This window comes from Euwallacea similis, chromosome 2 (assembly GCF_039881205.1).
Source record: "Euwallacea similis isolate ESF13 chromosome 2, ESF131.1, whole genome shotgun sequence".
Classification (NCBI taxonomy): domain Eukaryota; kingdom Metazoa; phylum Arthropoda; class Insecta; order Coleoptera; family Curculionidae; genus Euwallacea; species Euwallacea similis.
The window spans coordinates 6,303,532-6,320,914 of record NC_089610.1 but is presented as its reverse complement, the minus strand read 5'-3'; the positions used below and the strand labels follow the sequence as shown (position 1 = coordinate 6,320,914).

The window sequence follows — 17,383 nt, the reverse complement described above, 5'->3', positions numbered from 1 at the left end:
AATTAGGACAATAAAAAGGCCAGAAATATTTTAATAAATAAATGGCACCAATACTATATATTAATAAAGTATAAATACTATCGAAACAATAAATAACTCGTAGATACATCTATGCACTATTAAATTTATCGTGAAACCTGTTGGTGTGTCTTATCAAGTAAGACTCCTTAGAGAACGTTTTGCTGCATTCGCCGCATTCGAAATCCTTTTTATTGTGAATCTGCATATGTTGCGAGTACAAATGTTTATTAGTAAAAATTAAATCGCACTCGTTGCAGGAAACTCCCGAATCGGATACGTGCGCCCATCGGTGAGCCGTCAAGTAACTTTTAACTGTAAATGTTTTCATGCACACTTGACAGGCATAAGGTCGGAGGCCTAAATGACTTCGCTTGTGAGTATTAAGACTTGACTTTTGTGTGAACCGCTTCTTACAAACGTCGCATTCGTATGGTCTTTCACCAGTGTGCACTCGCATATGGACCTTAAAATCAATAGATAGAAAGTTCGTTCATGATATGCTTGGATCAACTCCATTCATGGAAATTTCTCTATATTATTAATTCATAAAAATTGTATCGGGAGTTAGATCGGGTATTTATCTCTAATGTTGAATTAAATAATTAATTACCTCTAAATATGGTTTTCTACAGAAAGCAGCCACACATCTAGGGCAGCTAAATGGTTTGCTGTCTGAGTGCTGCTTTAAATGAACATAATAACTTGAGGGTGATGCTAATGTTTTATTGCATATTTTACACGTCTGTCGTTTTGGTTTCTTTTCAATATCCACAATGTTTAGTTTTAATGATTCTTTATCCTCCCCTGTTTCGTGCACATTTTCACCCTACGATATACAAATGTTACATGCAGATATAGAACACGACAGTCCAGTGAAAAAATCCGTATTAAGGTTTGTTTCGTAAGGTGCGTACAAGATTTTTTTTTAGATTCAAAACTGTACGTCTGGAAGATATGCAAATAATAAAAAATGTTCACCAGAAATTACCTGAATTGGTAGATATGACTCTTCTTTCATAATAGCGGGTCCTCTATCATAAGCCATTGTAACGTTTTGAGAGTGATTTCGCCGGTAAGCAGACGAGGTGTTCGCGTGATATTGTTCTCTGCCATTATTAACATAATAATTCAATGGTTCAACTTTAATGTCGTCAAATATATTGTGTGCAATCGATTGAAACATGTTTTAAATTCAACCTTTCTGCAAGGAAAAACATGTTTTAAAAAATACAAATACTCAAAGATTTTTCCCATAAAAGTAATATAAAACTGTGCAAGGAGGATAAAAAGGCCAGATCAGTCTATTATCTTATACGACGCTAAAAATTGGATTTGAAAGTATTGAAACCATTTTTTGAAATGAAAGATTACATTTTCAAGTAAAAAAATTTTTGGGAGAAACCAAGAGAAGTCGAAATAGTTTTGCTGTTTAGGGGAGAAAAATTTTAATGCACCGCTGTGGAAAAAATTAATTCTCTATTTTTTAAAACCCACCTTCACCACTCAATGAAGTTAAGTTATATTTAATTGTATTTTAGTTTTGCGTTATATACGTTAGATAGATGTCGATTACGAACAGAGGCGTTACTATACTCACCAGTGTCTTTTAGATGAATATAATAACTTTACGTTTCAAAGGCAAAATCATGTTTTCAGTTGAAGTCTGCGGTAATTTTGTTTCTTATGGTTTATTGAACTTTATTAATTGTTTTCATAGTTATTTTTCTAATTAGTTATAGTTCACAAAAAAAGTAAATAAATAATTTGACAATCATCAAATTGTCAATATGACATTCGTGAATATAATGAGATTATGCAACAAGCCTAGAAGTACATTATACGGCAACGTTGCATGTAAAGCGAGATAGATAAATACTTGAACAAAAATTATTGTTCACTTTCAAAGACAAGTTAATATTTTCGCTTCGGTTGGTAGAGCCCTGCAACGCAAAACCAAGCTCAGATATTTCATAAAAGCGATAAGCCATAATACTATGTGCGCGAATAACATATTTTTTTTCAATTACAACAATTCAAATAAATACTGAGTTAAAAGTTAAAGTTTTTGTTAATTTGGGTATCTAGGGAAATACGTTATACTATATTACAAGTTCTCATTACCTTGAGCAAAAACCTTACATGCACAAGACGATTACCCCAAAACTTTAAATTTATCGCTCAATCAATCGGAGATAAAAATCGGACGACAAACTCGAAACCGTTAGTGGCCCTCACAAACTTCATTCACACGTGATCACATTAAGCTACTAAATCATTATCGCCTACGCAAGCGTCAAACATTGACCGACGTTTTGTAAACTGAATTAAGCCATGATGTCAAATTTTATTAATATATTTTTTATAGTACTTTGGAATGTGCGACTTTATAGGTTTTCTTTTTGTTGCTAAACCGAGTAACATAGAAGTTACTCGCCAGTCTATTAAACCGGTTTAATCATATGTTAGGATTTTTAAATTTTAGGGGTGAAAGAATAATTTGGCATCCAGGAATTATGCAAAGGACATCTAAATTCCATTTCCGGTTTCACCGAAAGTGCCATTTGTTCTTTTTCCGCTTTAATCTAAATGTCTTTTATTAATAAATAAGTATTCATATCATTTAGACCATTTTGATGTTGCGGTGTTTGCATTTGTGATAGCGCTCAACGTATAGCTCAAAAATGATTGGTTTTCATCATTCCACTTCAAGCCACAGTGACCACTAGATACGACAGATGACTAAATTCTTTAATAGCACTTTCTGGCTATAATACATTTTTCAAATCGACACACCTCAATTTGTTTCTAAATGAGAAATGGGGCCGTTAATCACCGCCAGCGTACACCTACAACGGACGTGCGGATTGGAATGAAAGGCTAAAATGAATTAGATTTTATATTTTAAATCAATTCTCAGTAAAACGTATTGCATACCCAATTGGTTTTCCTGATGTAGCTTATACTAGACAATATCAAAACAAGTCTTTAAAAAAATGTTATATTTTATTTAATTAAATTATGTCAACAAGATTAGATAGAGACCCTTCCCAACCCTGGTCCAACTGCAAACAGAACATTAAGGTACCCAAAAATCCCGAACGAAACGAAAGATATTGATTGGGCCAGAACAAGGTGGTTCCGCAGATGGTAAAAATGATTTAAAAAAATTTACATAAGAGTTAAAATTAAATTACTTTTATTGAACATTATAGTTGTTGCAAAAACGATGCCAACAAATAAAAAGTACAGAGATGTAAAACATAACAGCGTATTAACATTCTTTGTTGATACGATGCCGACTTTTTAAGGTAAGCTGTTTTTAACACTGGTCCAATACAAATATAATGTGTAGCTTATTGTAATTGATGGGAGGACCTCTGGACATAACGGATAGAATGTGGTAGGTGTACTTCTTTGATTGGCCCTCACCGTCTTATCGAGACATTATTTGTCAAGGGCAGTATTTGTCTTTACTGCAATTACGACCTGCAAAATAAGACTTAAATTACTAACAAGGGCATGGCAGTTAGCAACCTGACCGAGGTGCTGAACTAAGTAATGATCCTACCTACCATAATTTTGGAATTTATTATGATATTCCTACGAAATGTGTTGTTATTATCTTTACCAAAATGATGAAATGAAATGCCGTTTAGGCAGCGAGTCTTTCAAATAAAAAGTGCAGTCAAATGATATTCCAATTATTACATTGTTGGGTACCAAAAACCAGGAATAAGGTACAGCATGTCCATATTCCAACGATGCAGCTCACCCACTCAATTTTGCACCGATTCGACCTGCAGCCGCATTAAAAGAGGAAGCAGGAGATACCAGGCGCTTAAATAATACTTTAGTTTGCACTCCATGACCACATATCAATAATTGAAGAATTTAAGGAAGATACGGTTTTATGCAAAACGCCGTTTATTCTTAGATATTTTGAATCGCCATGATCTAAATGGTCTAAGTGAAATTCTACCACTGATTCCTAAGGTCATCATCATATATATGAGAAATCTATGGTACAATTTTGCAATTATTCAAATTTAGATACTTATAAACTAACCAAGGAAACTTACCTCTTCACCACAAGATTTCAAAACGGTACACAATATATCTTTGCCTGCGTCGTATTCCTGACGTAGCTGAGCGCCAACCTCTCCTTCAGGGATTTTCAAGTCTTCACGTAGATCGCCATTGTCCGACATTAAAGATAGGTAACCGTCATCAGAAATATCAGTCAATTGGTAGTCCTCGCGCTTAACGTGCGGGACATCCATGTTGTGTGTGGATGGGCATATATCTTCATACTTTTTACCTGTAAAAAGCAACTTATTTTTTATACAGAAATTAAGAGATAAATTAGTAAGAGAAGATTCCAGCTGAGAGGTATCAAAAACTTTCAATGCCTGCTTTAAGACAGATGCCAACAAAATTACTTGACCTTTATCACAACATTATCTGAAGTCTAACCTTACAGAAATAAAACTTAAAGCAAGCATTAAAAATTCAAAATGATAATTGTCACTGCAGTGTTGGTGTATAGATGTTGAAGTCATTAAAATTTAAAAACATAAGTTAGCAAAACTTCAAGTCTTCAAGTTAATTTCATAGACTTTTTAAGGGATCAATAAGCTATTGGATGTTTCCACACTTAAAACTTTTGCAGGTGCATTAAAGAGGACTTTATAAAGCTTTCCTTTGAAAAATAGATACTTTTAGTTTTCCTACTGCTATTGTTAAGGAGTCATGTAACATAAGCTTGATCCTGCAGAGGGCAGGATAGTTTGTTATACAAATATAAATATTTCTTTAATTATGTGGAATAATGGATATTGTTCCACATAACAACAAACTAACCTAGACATATGTTTAATTTTTTTGCCATACAAAGCTAATTACCCTACAAGTAGCTACTTATGTAGGTTTATTGCTTAAAAACCATAATCATGAGAGTAAGCAATAATGCTGCTTCTTATTAAATTACAATGCAAATGTCCCATATTTGAAAGAATTTGGTGAATTATGTGATTTTTGAGTTCAAATAAATTAAGATACTTGAACCAATCAAAAATTATTCATAATGAGCATCAAATAACTTTAAGAAATCAGATAAACACAACCCCAAGCTTTTAACAATGGGTAGTGACTAACCTGAAAAAATATCAATTCCCACCAAGTGAACTTTAGCATGGCCGTGCTTCCCAGTCTTAGAAGTAGACATTTCCACAATTTTACATGGTCTTCCTTTTAACATTACGAATCCGTTTTTACGTAGGGCCGAACATTGCATAGGATATGTTGCAGAGGCTCCGGAGTCTCCAGTCTCAAAGTGGGTGTCTTCAATATCAGCCATGGTGATTTAGGTTAGATGTTTTGACAGGTCCTCCTCACAAACTAAGAACAAATATATAAATTAAAAAGATGTCATGCTTTTGGAATTTAACGGGTTTTTAAGCATTATAAAGATGAAATTAACCAAATGCTGCTGATGTACACGCGACAAATCGACACATGTGGGGTTAGGGGACCACACGTTAAGTTTAAGAATTAGAGGCATAATTGCGGTAAATATGATCCTAATGAATAAAAAAAAACATATATAACTATGAAAAACCTTACAAAATGCAACAAAGTGGCATAAATTTAGTAATTTGCCCAATATTTGGGGATTAAATATGCACTGCAACATGGCGCGAATAGACAGGGACCATGCTCTGTCAAATTCCACAGAAATGTCGAATTTATGGAGAAGTAAAATTGTAAGGCCCCTTGAACGCCTTGGCAAATTTAAAACTCCTTTTCGGCTAATGTTCTGATGTACTATTATTAACTTACGTGTATTTTTTTAGCTAATCTATCAGAAAAACTGATACTCACATGTGATCAAGATGGAAACTAATCTGAAAAGAAGAAAGAGAGCATGCGTCTGAAGAAGTAAACGACATTCGACACTAGCGCCAAATGCGCGGCAAATTTGAAACCGACATAAAAAAATTAAGTAGTCGCCCTTAAAAGTAGTACTACTAGCAGGTTTATCCTATCGTAGAGTTAGTAGATAATATGTTATTGGATGCTCACTACTATGACTTAATATAGGAGAATTTTTTTTGATAACATTACAATATTCACTTCGAAAAATTGCAACTAAAAAATTTAAGTACGCATGAGCAGACAAGGCGGTAAACATAAACGTCCTTGTCTTGTTAAGCCGTCATTTCACGTTTCGTGTTGTCATTGTTGAGTCATTAGTCATTTTGAGGTGATTGTTTGACAAGAATGGTCAATAGGTGTTTTTTTTCATTCATTGAGCAATGTGGAACATTAAGTAGCAGCTGGAATCTATATAGTTTCGCAATAACTTAATTATCAAATTGAATAAAATAAGTGAGGCTGCAAGGGTCTAAAAAAATTACGATGATACGTAGCCAAAATATAGGTTATGAATCAAAGATAACACTTGCGATAAATCTTATAAAACTATTACAAAAATGGGGCGATAATTGCTATTTCTGATATATATTTGATACATTTAATTATATGTGTATTGATAATTGTTGATCACGTGCTATCATAAGCTTGTGGTGCAATTAGTACGTCAGACTTGGGTGGTTTGGTAAATCGTTGGTGATAATTTGTAATGATAGGTAAATGTCAATGTCAATATCGCCGGCTCACTATTTGGAATTTTGACTTTTAGCCTTTATCCACCTCTAATCAGCTTTAATTAATTCGCATTTTATCGCCCAACGAAAAAGAAAATAAATCCAAACTTCAAGTTCAGTTGAGTATCAAAGAAACAGTTTCCAAAAATCTTGAATGAACATTGCACAACCCCTGTTTCATAACTGTTTTATTCATATTTTTCATTAAAATGCCTGTTCCAAATAAGGAAGGAAACGGTGAACCAGGTAAACATTAAATACATTTTTAGATGTGTACCTTAGTTTCATATCCGATGCATAATTATAGAAGTTAGTAATTCAACTGAATTTGCAGAAGAACTTGTCGCCGAATCAACGCTTTCACAGGGACACTCCCACTCTGGCCACTTAACTGTTAATGATATCGTGATAATAGACCCTGAAACTCTTGAGCTGGACTTGAATCATGGGCGAATTGGGAAACTGCAAAATTTGGAACCACTAACTCAGATTGAAAGATTGTTTCTACGCTGGAATCTTATCACCAAGATTGAAAATTTGTCTACTTTAACAACATTGAAAGAGCTGGAGTTGTATGATAATCAGATTACTAAAATTGAAGGCTTAGAAACTTTGCAGAATTTAGAGTGAGTTAAAAGGCAATGGAACTAGCACAATCTATAGTTTTAACTTTAAAAGAACACAGTATACTGTTGATAAATCTATTTAAAAGTGCCTTTTTAACTCCTTTTAGGATTTTGGATTTGTCATTTAACAAAATAGCAGAAATAGAAGGATTGGAAAACCTGACTAATTTGGATAAACTCTTTTTGTCTTCCAACAAGATTACCAAAATTCAGAACTTGGGACACTTGAATAAACTGACTTTTCTTGAATTGGGTGACAACAAGATAAGAGTAAGTTTTTAATAAGCTTCTAGAAAGTTTCCCATATTGTTCAAATTATATTTATTAGCACTTAAAAACATTAAGGTTTCACCTAGTTTATTTAAGTAATTTTTATAGTAGAATCTGATTGTTGTTGAGCTAAGTTGAGTTTAAATTGCACTGGAATAGGAACCATTTTATAAGAACCACATCTCTATCAAGTCACTTATTCAGGACAGGACTGAAATTTTTCTAAAGTGGTGTGATGAGTAGTTCAAGTACCAGTCCCAATGCAACTAAACTCACTTTATGGAATTAAATTATTTCCAAATCCAAAACATTCCAACAAATACCTGCTATTGCTTTTTCAGGAAATTGAGAATTTAGACAACCTAAAGGCATTAAAATCTTTATATTTGGGAAAGAATAAGATTACTCAAATTAAAAATTTGGATTCATTAGACAATTTAACATGTTTGAGTTTGCAAAGCAACCGTCTCACAAAAATAGAAAATTTGGATAAACTAACAGAGCTCACAGAACTATACATTTCTGAAAATGCCATATCGAAAATAGAGAATTTAAGCAATCTGAAGAAGCTGGAAACATTAGATGTGGCACAAAATCAAATTGTTGAAATTGAAAATTTGGAAGCCTTAGAAAATTTGCAGGAATTTTGGGTAAGTCTTAAAAACATGTCTTTAGTATGTTATAAGTAAAGAGCTGCATAAAATACCAATATATATCAAAACAGTTTTCAACTAAGTACAGTTTCAAAAGGCACAGTAAGACATTTGAATTAAGTGATTAATTTATGCCTTCTTCGGTGTTGAAATTAGTGCGAATTATTAAGTATTAATTTAGAAAATAAACTCCATTATATAACACCAGGCATTTCCTATCTAGTTACAAAAATAACTTTTGTATGTAGGTTGAAATTTTATTTCAGATAAACGACAACAAGGTAAATAGCTGGAATAGCGTGAACAATCTTTCAGCTCATAAGCAACTGGCAACTGTATACTTGGAGCACAATCCGGTAGATGAGGATCCAATGTACCGGAGGAAATTGATGTTAATTGCTCCATCTCTAACACAGATAGACGCTACATTATGTCGTCAAGCATAACGCGCACCAATTAAACAACTATTATAACATACTGTTAATTCCAGAACTTGATCTAACATATCTCCCTTATACCGTAAGTTAAAAATGGTATAGCCAATGGTCGGTGTAGTATTTATTTTTTGCATTTTGTTGTTTATTGGTACTTAAGGTGTGGCTCTAGATTTCACGTCATAAACACCTCTAGTTCATGTAATTTATTCATTTTACGTTGTGCATTTTCTAGTGTTTAATATTTAAGGTATTACAATGTGTTTCTGTAGATTTTAAAGAAGTGTATGAAAACTTCCTAAAAATATCAATTAAGATTATATAGAACTCGTGCAAGGTGGTCTATAATACCCACCGTTTTCAATTGATGTCTTCTATCTGTAATAACAAACGTAAACTCGTCATAGTAATAATATGAAATTTTCTTTAGTTTAAGCTACAGATGTGCTTTAGGCGTTATACATACGTACATTGTTGCATCACTGTTTTATTTTAAATTTAATACAAGCAATGAACTCTTCAGTTTTTTTGTTATAATACCCCAATTATTCCCATGTAATAACAACAGGTAGTTACTGACCAAGTAGGACTAAGGAGTCAATGAAATCCGGTTTATGGATTCATTTATAACTTAAGGTAACCGAAAAAGCTGCACGGTATGCAATTTTCTCAGGGAGCACTTACGTAAATGTATAAATTCCTGAGTATGTTTGGATAGGTTTAACTTTTACGTTTTACTAACCTTACGTTAAATAGATCCATAAACCCGGCTTAAGTACTCTAACCGCATTAACATATTCTAACTTTGGACAAACAAATAGCAAAATGAATTACGAAATTTTCTGGCACCTGTTTGTTCTCCAGGAACCGCTATTAATAGCTCGCCTGGATAATATTTGAATGTGGGCCCAGTATACCGGTTTTTCCCTTATCATGCACACCAATATTTTACGATACATGATGGCTGATCAACAATTCGTGCTGAAATGGCACTACCACGAAGCGACGCTGTTACAGAACCTGCCGTATTTCCTAGAGAACGATATACTAAGCGATGTCACTATATCGGTGGGCGCACAACATGTGAGGGCACACAGAATAATACTTGCTATGTGCAGCGTATATTTTCTTCAGCTTTTTCAGGTGAGTTTAATCGTAATATTTCTCTACATAGTGAATATTGACGGGCATGGGCATGCCAGTTCCACCGTAGGACTAAAAATATTGTGCCTGTAGCGATTATTTTTAGCTTATTTTTTTGAGGTCTAAGTGTTGACAAGGTGTGTCGCATGTCGCATGTTCACTTGCGATTAGGTCCGATTTCCAGCAGGTACTCATGACCAATTAGAAGTTGTATGTAACACAAGAAATCTATTTGTTTACCAGACTAATAGGATATCTGAAAAACTCACTGATATAGTGTATTTACTACAAAGACGAAACCAATATTTTTGTATGAATGCGTCATTAATGTTTGGTTTATTGACCTTTGTGCGGAGCAGCAAATACGAAGGACAGATATTTGTGGACGGCTGGTAGGTGAAATCTCATAATATCTCCTCGAACCACAAATTCCTGGTTTTGCAAAAACGTGTGCATTTCGTTAAACCCTCGACCACCAACACAGTGCTGGCTTTTACCGCTCGTTGCCTAAGCAAGGCTGGCCATATACTCATTGTTTTCGCCGTGGAAACTAAGACGTAAACCAACAGCTTCACTCCATTAGAGCGTAAAATTTATCACCCTTGTCAGAGCCCTTGACAAAAGAGATATAGTGACCACTTGCTTTGCCATGTAAGGGCTTGGCCCAGACCGTTGATAACATAACACCATACTCCTAGGCTGGTCCATCATGGTCAGTTTCACCATAGATCGTAATGTTCGTCTCTAGGAATTGAAGAACACACAGCATCCAGTTGTAGTTCTGCACAATGCAAGTATTGAAGACGTGCGAGCAATGCTCGCATTCATGTATAGAGGTCAATGCGTCGTATCTAAAGATCAGCTGCCCAACTTGCTATCTGTTGCTAAATTGCTAAAGATCCAAGGCCTTTGTGATATGAAAGTGAGCACACTGGGATCTAAAGTAAATCGTCACTAACTAGTCATTTTAGGTACCTGAAAAGCATGTAACAACTGAAGCCATTCCAATAATAGACACTCCCGAACCGAAATGTATCGACTTCAAACATGGTACACTCCTGAAAGACCCCCCTAGTAATAGCGACTTAAGCTCGTGTCTAAAGAGCAAATGTGAGACTACCTGCTGTATACCAAGCGATATTTCAGTTCGAAGGCGCAATAGCAACAGTGATTACACTACGGCGATTAATTTGTCAATAGATAGCACGAAGGCCATTGAATCTTCTCCGACCTGGGAAAAACCGCCGACAAGTAAGTTTTTATCTAAGCGGGAATTTCATGAATGTTTAAATGCATAGTTACCTGCAGCTCCTCAAGAAAATACAAGTCCACGCTCCCCAGAGGACACAATTCCATTTATAACCCCTATAAGGAAACATCCGAGCCCGAAGGACTCCTCAGAGACCTGCAAGTGCTTCTTATGCGGGAAGTACTTAAGTAACCAATACAACTTAAGGGTGCACATGGAAACGCACGAAGAGGCATACCACGCGTGCCAGTCGTGTCCTCATGTGTCTCGAAGCCGAGATGCATTGCGGAAGCACGTGTCTTATCGACATCCCGAAGAGTACCTTTCGAGAAAACGAAAAAAGATAGATAGTTCCTAATGGCAGTAACATTTCGAGGGCAAATACCCATTTTTTGTAAATTTTATTAGGAGACCTTGTAGTCTCGTTATAACGCGACGTTTTGTCCTTTTGATGTTGAATTTATATGCATTATGGTTATTGATGCTGTTGCTCAAAGGATATACAAATGATTGTTCCAGAGTTTTATGTACTTGCTGCTATTGGCAGCTTATTCTGTTGAAACCAAGAAAATATAGATCGTTTATTAAAATTAAAACGAAATGAGCTGTGTTTTACTAACATCCTGTAAATTCTGGATATTAGTGTGTGGCTAGGTATCTAAGTGTTTACAAAATCACCTTTAAAAGATAATACGGATAGTTTTTTTTCTCCTCGAAGAGGCTTGATTTCAAACTGAAAGCCTCGTAGGTTTCTAGATTATCAAAACGGTTAACACAAGACCCTTGTTTCAACAACGATTTAAATCAACACTATTACAAGTATATAAGACTTTATATTTTCTCAAATAATAATGATTATACATACTTTTTTAGATCCACATAATATTTTTAAATAATACATTTTGTATACAGAGTGTCCCTAAATGATCTACACAAAGTTTTATCCGAGATTCCTGAGGTCGATACAATACATTTAAAATATTTCACCCAGCGAGCTACGATAGTTTGAAAACCAACAACTATTGAATTAAAGCAAGTTGAGTCAAAATGTTGTATATCAACCTCATTAATTAGCGGTAGAATCTTATACAGACCATTAAGGGACATCTTATACATAATCAGTAAACAATCCATGTGTCTAACCCTACCAAAATTCGATTAACTGCCATCTTACACCTTCGTATATTGTTAGGAATACATTTTAGGCCTCCACACATATTGCACAACCTTATTCTAACATATTTCAACTCACTTAGTGGTATTTGTTCAATCGTAAATATACAGATATTATTAGTGGTGTTGCTAATGCAATAAACGCTATTAATGGGCACTTAAGGCATTTTGAAATACAAAACAATTTTTGCAATCGTAAATCAGCCACCTTATTTGCCAAATATTACACATCATGCTGTTATTTCCATCTAGTATCTGATGATCCTAAAAACTATTACAGAAACCAGTAACCTACATATATTATCCAGAGGCTTCAATAAGGTTATGCAATATTACTATAAGTTATATACGTAAAAGACAAAATGATGAACACAATGGAAAATTCAAACAAGGCGCAAAAGCAATGATACCTTGTAATATGTACAATACTGAAAGAAATCTTGATAACGGTACAATAAATAAATATGTTAATTGAATTAGTGTAGTAAATGTACAAAAATCACATGAGTGTTAAATGCGCAGGCGAATAAAGAAGAAAATACTCCAAATCATAGCCAAATCCGTACAATACAGATTAACCTGAATAAGACAAATTCAAGCGTTTATGTAGTAATATTAGTTGTATGGGACTAGAAGGGAGTAATTGTCCACAATTTGGTGTTGGAATCTTGACCTACGGAGACTACGGTATTATTGTCTACCCAAGCCAGTTTCGTAACTTGACTTTGAGCGTGAGCGTCTAAAATAAACGAGAGGCATTAACTAGATTAGACACATTTAAAAAGATACTTACTCTTAATGATAATATGTTTGGCAGGTTTCTCTACAGACCAAATAATAATACTTGTATCCAAAGAACCACTGGCGACTAGTGAGGAATCAGGGGACCAGGCAACGCAGTTTACTCTTGCGTTATGAAAACCCCACTCCTGTTTTGTTGCTGGCTAAAAAATGCAAATACATATTATCAACTGAAACTAAAAATATCAGTACTTTAAAAAAATAGTTCCATACAGATCTTCAACTAGTTTGTTCAACTTAGATAAAGTGTATACTTACAATCTGAGCCTAGGTAAAGCAGCAAGAAAGGGTAGTGTTAGAATAATAAATTTCCAAAGTTCTGTCATTTCATTATTCATTATAACATACCCAATAACCGAGTTGTTATATGCAGTTAACCAAAGTTACTGCAGGACAAGTACAGTAAAAGCAGGATTTATCACTGTTTACCTTATATTCTTCGGTTTCATATAAGATGACTTTCCTATTGGCGTCGCATGCAACAAGGTACTTGTCGTCCGGTGAATAGGCGACGTCAGTAACGGGCCCCAAGTGCGTTAGTTCTTGCAGAAGATTCAAGTTGTCTCCGCATAATTCGTAAATGTGGACCTGAGAATAACCAACATGACTTCGTAATAAAAAGAACAAAATTTGTTCTTTTATGAATGATCACTTACCTTATTATCTACCGAACCACCAATTGCAATGTGTCCCCGAGGGGAGCAGCTCACTCCAGTTGGTTCATAATTGACCTTAAGAGTACTTAGCTTTCTATTGTCTTTCACAACGGTAATTTCGTTTACGCTAGCTACCACTATGATGGACTGCTCCTTCAGGATGTCCATGCCTCGTGGCTGAGATTCCAACTTCAAGTCCTGTGGTCTGTATGTGTTTCCTAAGAGAAGAGGAATTAGCCCATTTGCTATCGCAGTTTGCTTACAAACATGCCTTCGATATCAATTTGCTTAAGGCTATCATCAATACCGACTGTATACAAAGTTCCGTCGTGAATTCTCATACTGTTGACTTGATTCCCGTGCCCGGCCCCTTCCACCTATAAAAAGGATTAGAACTTGAACTTTTTGTCCTATTTGGGGGAACCTATCTTTGCAATCAATCTCATTGTTGATACAAACCAATCATGATTCAATAAGTGCTTGGCTAAATCTAAAAACATTTATACCTTGTCATTTTCTCCCGTTTCCGTGTTCCATCTGGTTACAACTCCATCGTGAGATGCTGTAAAGATGGTGCCTCGATCCTCACTAAGGGTTAAGACAGTGATTGGCTTATTGTGTCCTTTAACTACCTTGAGGGGTTTTTCTGGGTTGTTGACATCCAGATAATTGATAAACCCACTAAGAGACACTGACAATAAGTACTCATTCTGCCAAAGGCAGGATACCTTAAAAGGGAAAAAACATAATTAAGCGATAAAAATTAGCATTTTTTGATATGCTTGTATCTGAGATTCCGAGGATTTCATGATTAATATAGACGAAGATAACCTACCTGTTGATCTTCAACGGTGTTTCCTAACTTAAATTCGGAAACAACTTGTCTAGTCTCCACGTCCCATAATTTGGCAGTCTTATCTCCACTGGCGGTGAGTAGTTGTTTACCGTCGGGACTCCAGGAGACGCCGTATACTCCACCAGCGTGGGCGGGACTGCCCACTTCGCCTACCAAATCTGAAGTCGTACCATCGTAAAGGAAAACTTTGCCATCGAAACCGGCTGAGGCGAACAGGTGTCCTGATGGGGAATAACGGACGGCTTGGACGAAACGGGAATGCTCCTAAAGGGAATCACCGTGTTAATTAAGGCGATAGCTTCTCTTCGTTTTTCTTACTAATCTATTCCAAACTTTTTTTACTTTTTGACATTAACATTGATAAAACCCACTTAAGGCCTATGGCTCACTTAAAAGCCTATGACCGTAAGTGGGTTCTGTCAATGTCAAAATTCTTTTAGAAATTTAAAAATCCTGAAATATTTCTTTTATTTTATACACAACTTAATTAACCCAATTAACTATTTATTAACTGGTTAGTTAACCGAATATATTATTTCAATCTATTGCAGCTACATCATTCAGGACGAAATGTAACAAAAATACACCGCGTAGGTGTGACCAAGATGCGCTATAATTTCCAAGCTAAATGATATATTACAGCGACCTGCGTTTGGTTTATAAATAGGTACCTAATATCCCAACTACATGTGAAGGAGTTTTCTGTGAAAATAAACATTAGACAATACCAATATCGGAAAACACTTATTATAGTAAACAATTTATTGGAATAACTAATTCATGAATCATTTGCAATAATACCTGCAACTTTATTATTGGACAACAAGATACTTCACAGACCATGTAGATTAAAGATCATTGCTCACCTGCTTGGTCATTTTGAATTTGAACGGAGGCCCTTCGAACACAGCGATAGTATTGTCTTCGCTGCCCGTCACGATTCTAAAGGGACGGGCTGGTCTAAAGTCGCAAGAGTTAATGGGTTTCGACTGTCCAGAAATTTCACCCACGGAAGTTCCGGTTTCCGACATGAAAACATGCCCAAAACGTTCTCTGCCTTCGCCCACGACCACCATACGCTGATTATCGGGAGACCATGTAATATCTTTGATTGGGCCTCCGAACGGATGAAATTCATTTTTCAAGATGTGCTCTTTGTTCACGGTGTCCCAGATGCGGACTTTGCCAGATTGGTCTGCAAACGAGCACGGTCGTAGATATACGCTTTTTAGAATATTAAGAAAAAAAAACCGCAAATGTGTAGTCATTTTAAGGGTAGATGGAAGTTGTTAATCGTCCGATTAGGTCCAAATTCAATAAAAAACATTTTAAGAAAATCGTGTAAAATTAATATTGTTTCCTCATCTGAAACCTTTATGCATGAACGTATAAATCAGAACAATGAACTCTTGCTTGTATGGCATTATCAGCTTGTTGTTTAAGTATATATATACTTGAGTCATCTGGCATGACGAATTAATCATAAGATTATCTGCACATACACATGTATACTAAAGAGATATGAGACCAGAAAAAAAGCATTCCTATTGAAAAAATAATAATAGTAAATTCCTGGCACTTGCTCATTATTTTTTGATATATAAAATGCTAAAGATAACACCTACCTCCTGAAGCTATGTAGAATCCACTGGGTGAGTATTTTGCTACGTTTACATTGCAAGAATGTTCAGTGTAAACATCAGCAATTGCCGAATCCTAAAAACAAAAAATTGCCACTTCATTTCTTTATTACATTATGTATATAAGGGAAGTAAATTGTTTGCTTTACTTATTTATCACTACTGAGAATAAGAGCAAATAATTGAAACATGCAATTTAATATCTTTGTGAGTCTAACATAAACAAATTTCTTATGTGTTTTTATGATATGTAAGGAGCTAATTTAACTGAACCGAGCTTAAGTCATGATTCAACAAGGAGCAAACAAGGAGCCAACAAGGACCTCAGATAAAAAATTGTATGAAATCACTTGAGACATAGCAATAAAGTTACACAGTGTATCTACTTTATAGTGGCACCTGGTATACTATGAATTATACCCATTACACACCAAATTAACCTATACTCAATAGTTGCTTCTGACATTCAAATGAAAACTATAAATACATGTCTTTATTTGTTGGGAAATACTGGATTGCTACAACACAAGTTAATCCTATGAAAACAGGTTTCACACAGCTTACTTACTGCAATGTTCCTTATAATCACAGAATTTCCATTAGTGTAGAGAAAGTTTTTGCCTTTGGGATCTCCACCCAGAACAAGTGGTTGACCCCTTTGGGTTTTGGGTAGACAAGAATAAATACTTTCTGTAAATACGTAAGAAGGCCGCTCATTTTGCATTAAACGCTAGCTAACGAGTCTTAAAATACTTACTGCAGCTATAGGACATCTTTTATAGGTGATATTATTATCACTATTCACTGTTGAGCTAGAGTGTAGCTTAGTCAACTGTATTTCCTGAAGCTCCGAACAGTACTAGAAAAGTCGGTTATTAAACATTAACGGAGGAAACTGCGAATGTAAAAATTTACATGTATCTAATTGGATATCTTGTTACGGACTTTTAGCACGATTCACGAACTCGGACCAGTTTTTATTATTGCAGATGAGATAGGAGATTGCGGTCTCGGTTTCGGTTTAGCGGTTATGTTTTCCATATATGGAATATGTGTATGTGTGACGTGACTGACGCAATGGGGATGGGTAGTTTGACTGTAAAGTGACGTTTTCACTTGTCACGGGGTGTGTTCGTGATTACCGAATGTTTAATGTATTTTGCACTTGTACTGAAGCGCTCTATCGCAAATTTGAC

At 35.2% G+C, this 17,383-nt stretch overlaps 5 protein-coding genes across 10 annotated transcripts; 2 read left to right on the top strand and 3 right to left on the bottom strand.

Moving 5' to 3' along the window:
* Positions 1 to 26: 26 nt before the first annotated feature.
* On the bottom strand, positions 27 to 1,781 carry LOC136419289 (zinc finger protein OZF-like). Of its 2 annotated transcripts, none has more exons than XM_066405509.1 (4): positions 1,619 to 1,781; positions 1,010 to 1,222; positions 632 to 847; positions 27 to 484 (listed from the first exon to the last, which is right to left on the bottom strand). In XM_066405509.1, exons 2-4 carry the CDS (start codon positions 1,202 to 1,204, stop codon positions 110 to 112), a joined length of 786 nt encoding a protein of 261 aa, XP_066261606.1. In that variant the 5' UTR covers positions 1,205 to 1,222; positions 1,619 to 1,781; the 3' UTR covers positions 27 to 109. The 2 variants fall into 2 exon arrangements, with proteins under 2 accessions (XP_066261606.1, XP_066261607.1); XM_066405510.1 differs by having other exon boundaries at positions 1,651 to 1,775.
* Positions 1,782 to 3,200: 1,419 nt separating this feature from the next.
* On the bottom strand, positions 3,201 to 6,017 carry eEF5 (eukaryotic translation elongation factor 5). Of its 3 annotated transcripts, none has more exons than XM_066405859.1 (4): positions 5,902 to 6,017; positions 5,176 to 5,418; positions 4,101 to 4,339; positions 3,201 to 3,507 (listed from the first exon to the last, which is right to left on the bottom strand). In XM_066405859.1, the coding sequence occupies exons 2-4, from the start codon at positions 5,375 to 5,377 to the stop codon at positions 3,466 to 3,468; spliced, it is 483 nt and encodes a 160-aa protein (XP_066261956.1). In that variant the 5' UTR covers positions 5,378 to 5,418; positions 5,902 to 6,017; the 3' UTR covers positions 3,201 to 3,465. The 3 variants fall into 3 exon arrangements, with proteins under 3 accessions (XP_066261956.1, XP_066261957.1, XP_066261958.1); XM_066405860.1 differs by lacking the exon at positions 5,902 to 6,017 and adding an exon at positions 5,860 to 5,878; XM_066405861.1 differs by lacking the exon at positions 5,902 to 6,017 and adding an exon at positions 5,644 to 5,662.
* A 711-nt stretch (positions 6,018 to 6,728) lies between these two features.
* LOC136419487 (protein phosphatase 1 regulatory subunit 7-like) lies at positions 6,729 to 9,144 on the top strand. The gene is made up of 5 exons (XM_066405857.1): positions 6,729 to 6,932; positions 7,021 to 7,312; positions 7,420 to 7,582; positions 7,924 to 8,232; positions 8,502 to 9,144. The coding sequence occupies exons 1-5, from the start codon at positions 6,896 to 6,898 to the stop codon at positions 8,679 to 8,681; spliced, it is 981 nt and encodes a 326-aa protein (XP_066261954.1). The 5' UTR covers positions 6,729 to 6,895; the 3' UTR covers positions 8,682 to 9,144.
* Positions 9,145 to 9,554: 410 nt separating this feature from the next.
* Positions 9,555 to 11,658, top strand: LOC136419486 (protein abrupt-like). 2 transcript variants are annotated; one of them, XM_066405855.1, is made up of 4 exons: positions 9,555 to 9,812; positions 10,561 to 10,734; positions 10,784 to 11,063; positions 11,121 to 11,658. In XM_066405855.1, exons 1-4 carry the CDS (start codon positions 9,570 to 9,572, stop codon positions 11,417 to 11,419), a joined length of 996 nt encoding a protein of 331 aa, XP_066261952.1. In that variant the 5' UTR covers positions 9,555 to 9,569; the 3' UTR covers positions 11,420 to 11,658. The 2 variants fall into 2 exon arrangements, with proteins under 2 accessions (XP_066261952.1, XP_066261953.1); XM_066405856.1 differs by having other exon boundaries at positions 11,111 to 11,397.
* A 216-nt stretch (positions 11,659 to 11,874) lies between these two features.
* Positions 11,875 to 17,249, bottom strand: flr (actin-interacting protein 1 flr). 2 transcript variants are annotated; one of them, XM_066405754.1, is made up of 12 exons: positions 17,103 to 17,248; positions 16,945 to 17,046; positions 16,756 to 16,877; positions 16,173 to 16,263; positions 15,414 to 15,742; positions 14,527 to 14,811; positions 14,198 to 14,419; positions 13,963 to 14,068; positions 13,692 to 13,909; positions 13,465 to 13,623; positions 13,028 to 13,178; positions 11,875 to 12,973 (listed from the first exon to the last, which is right to left on the bottom strand). In XM_066405754.1, the coding sequence occupies exons 2-12, from the start codon at positions 16,958 to 16,960 to the stop codon at positions 12,864 to 12,866; spliced, it is 1,809 nt and encodes a 602-aa protein (XP_066261851.1). In that variant the 5' UTR covers positions 16,961 to 17,046; positions 17,103 to 17,248; the 3' UTR covers positions 11,875 to 12,863. The 2 variants fall into 2 exon arrangements, with proteins under 2 accessions (XP_066261851.1, XP_066261850.1); XM_066405753.1 differs by having other exon boundaries at positions 16,945 to 17,249.
* Positions 17,250 to 17,383: the final 134 nt, after the last annotated feature.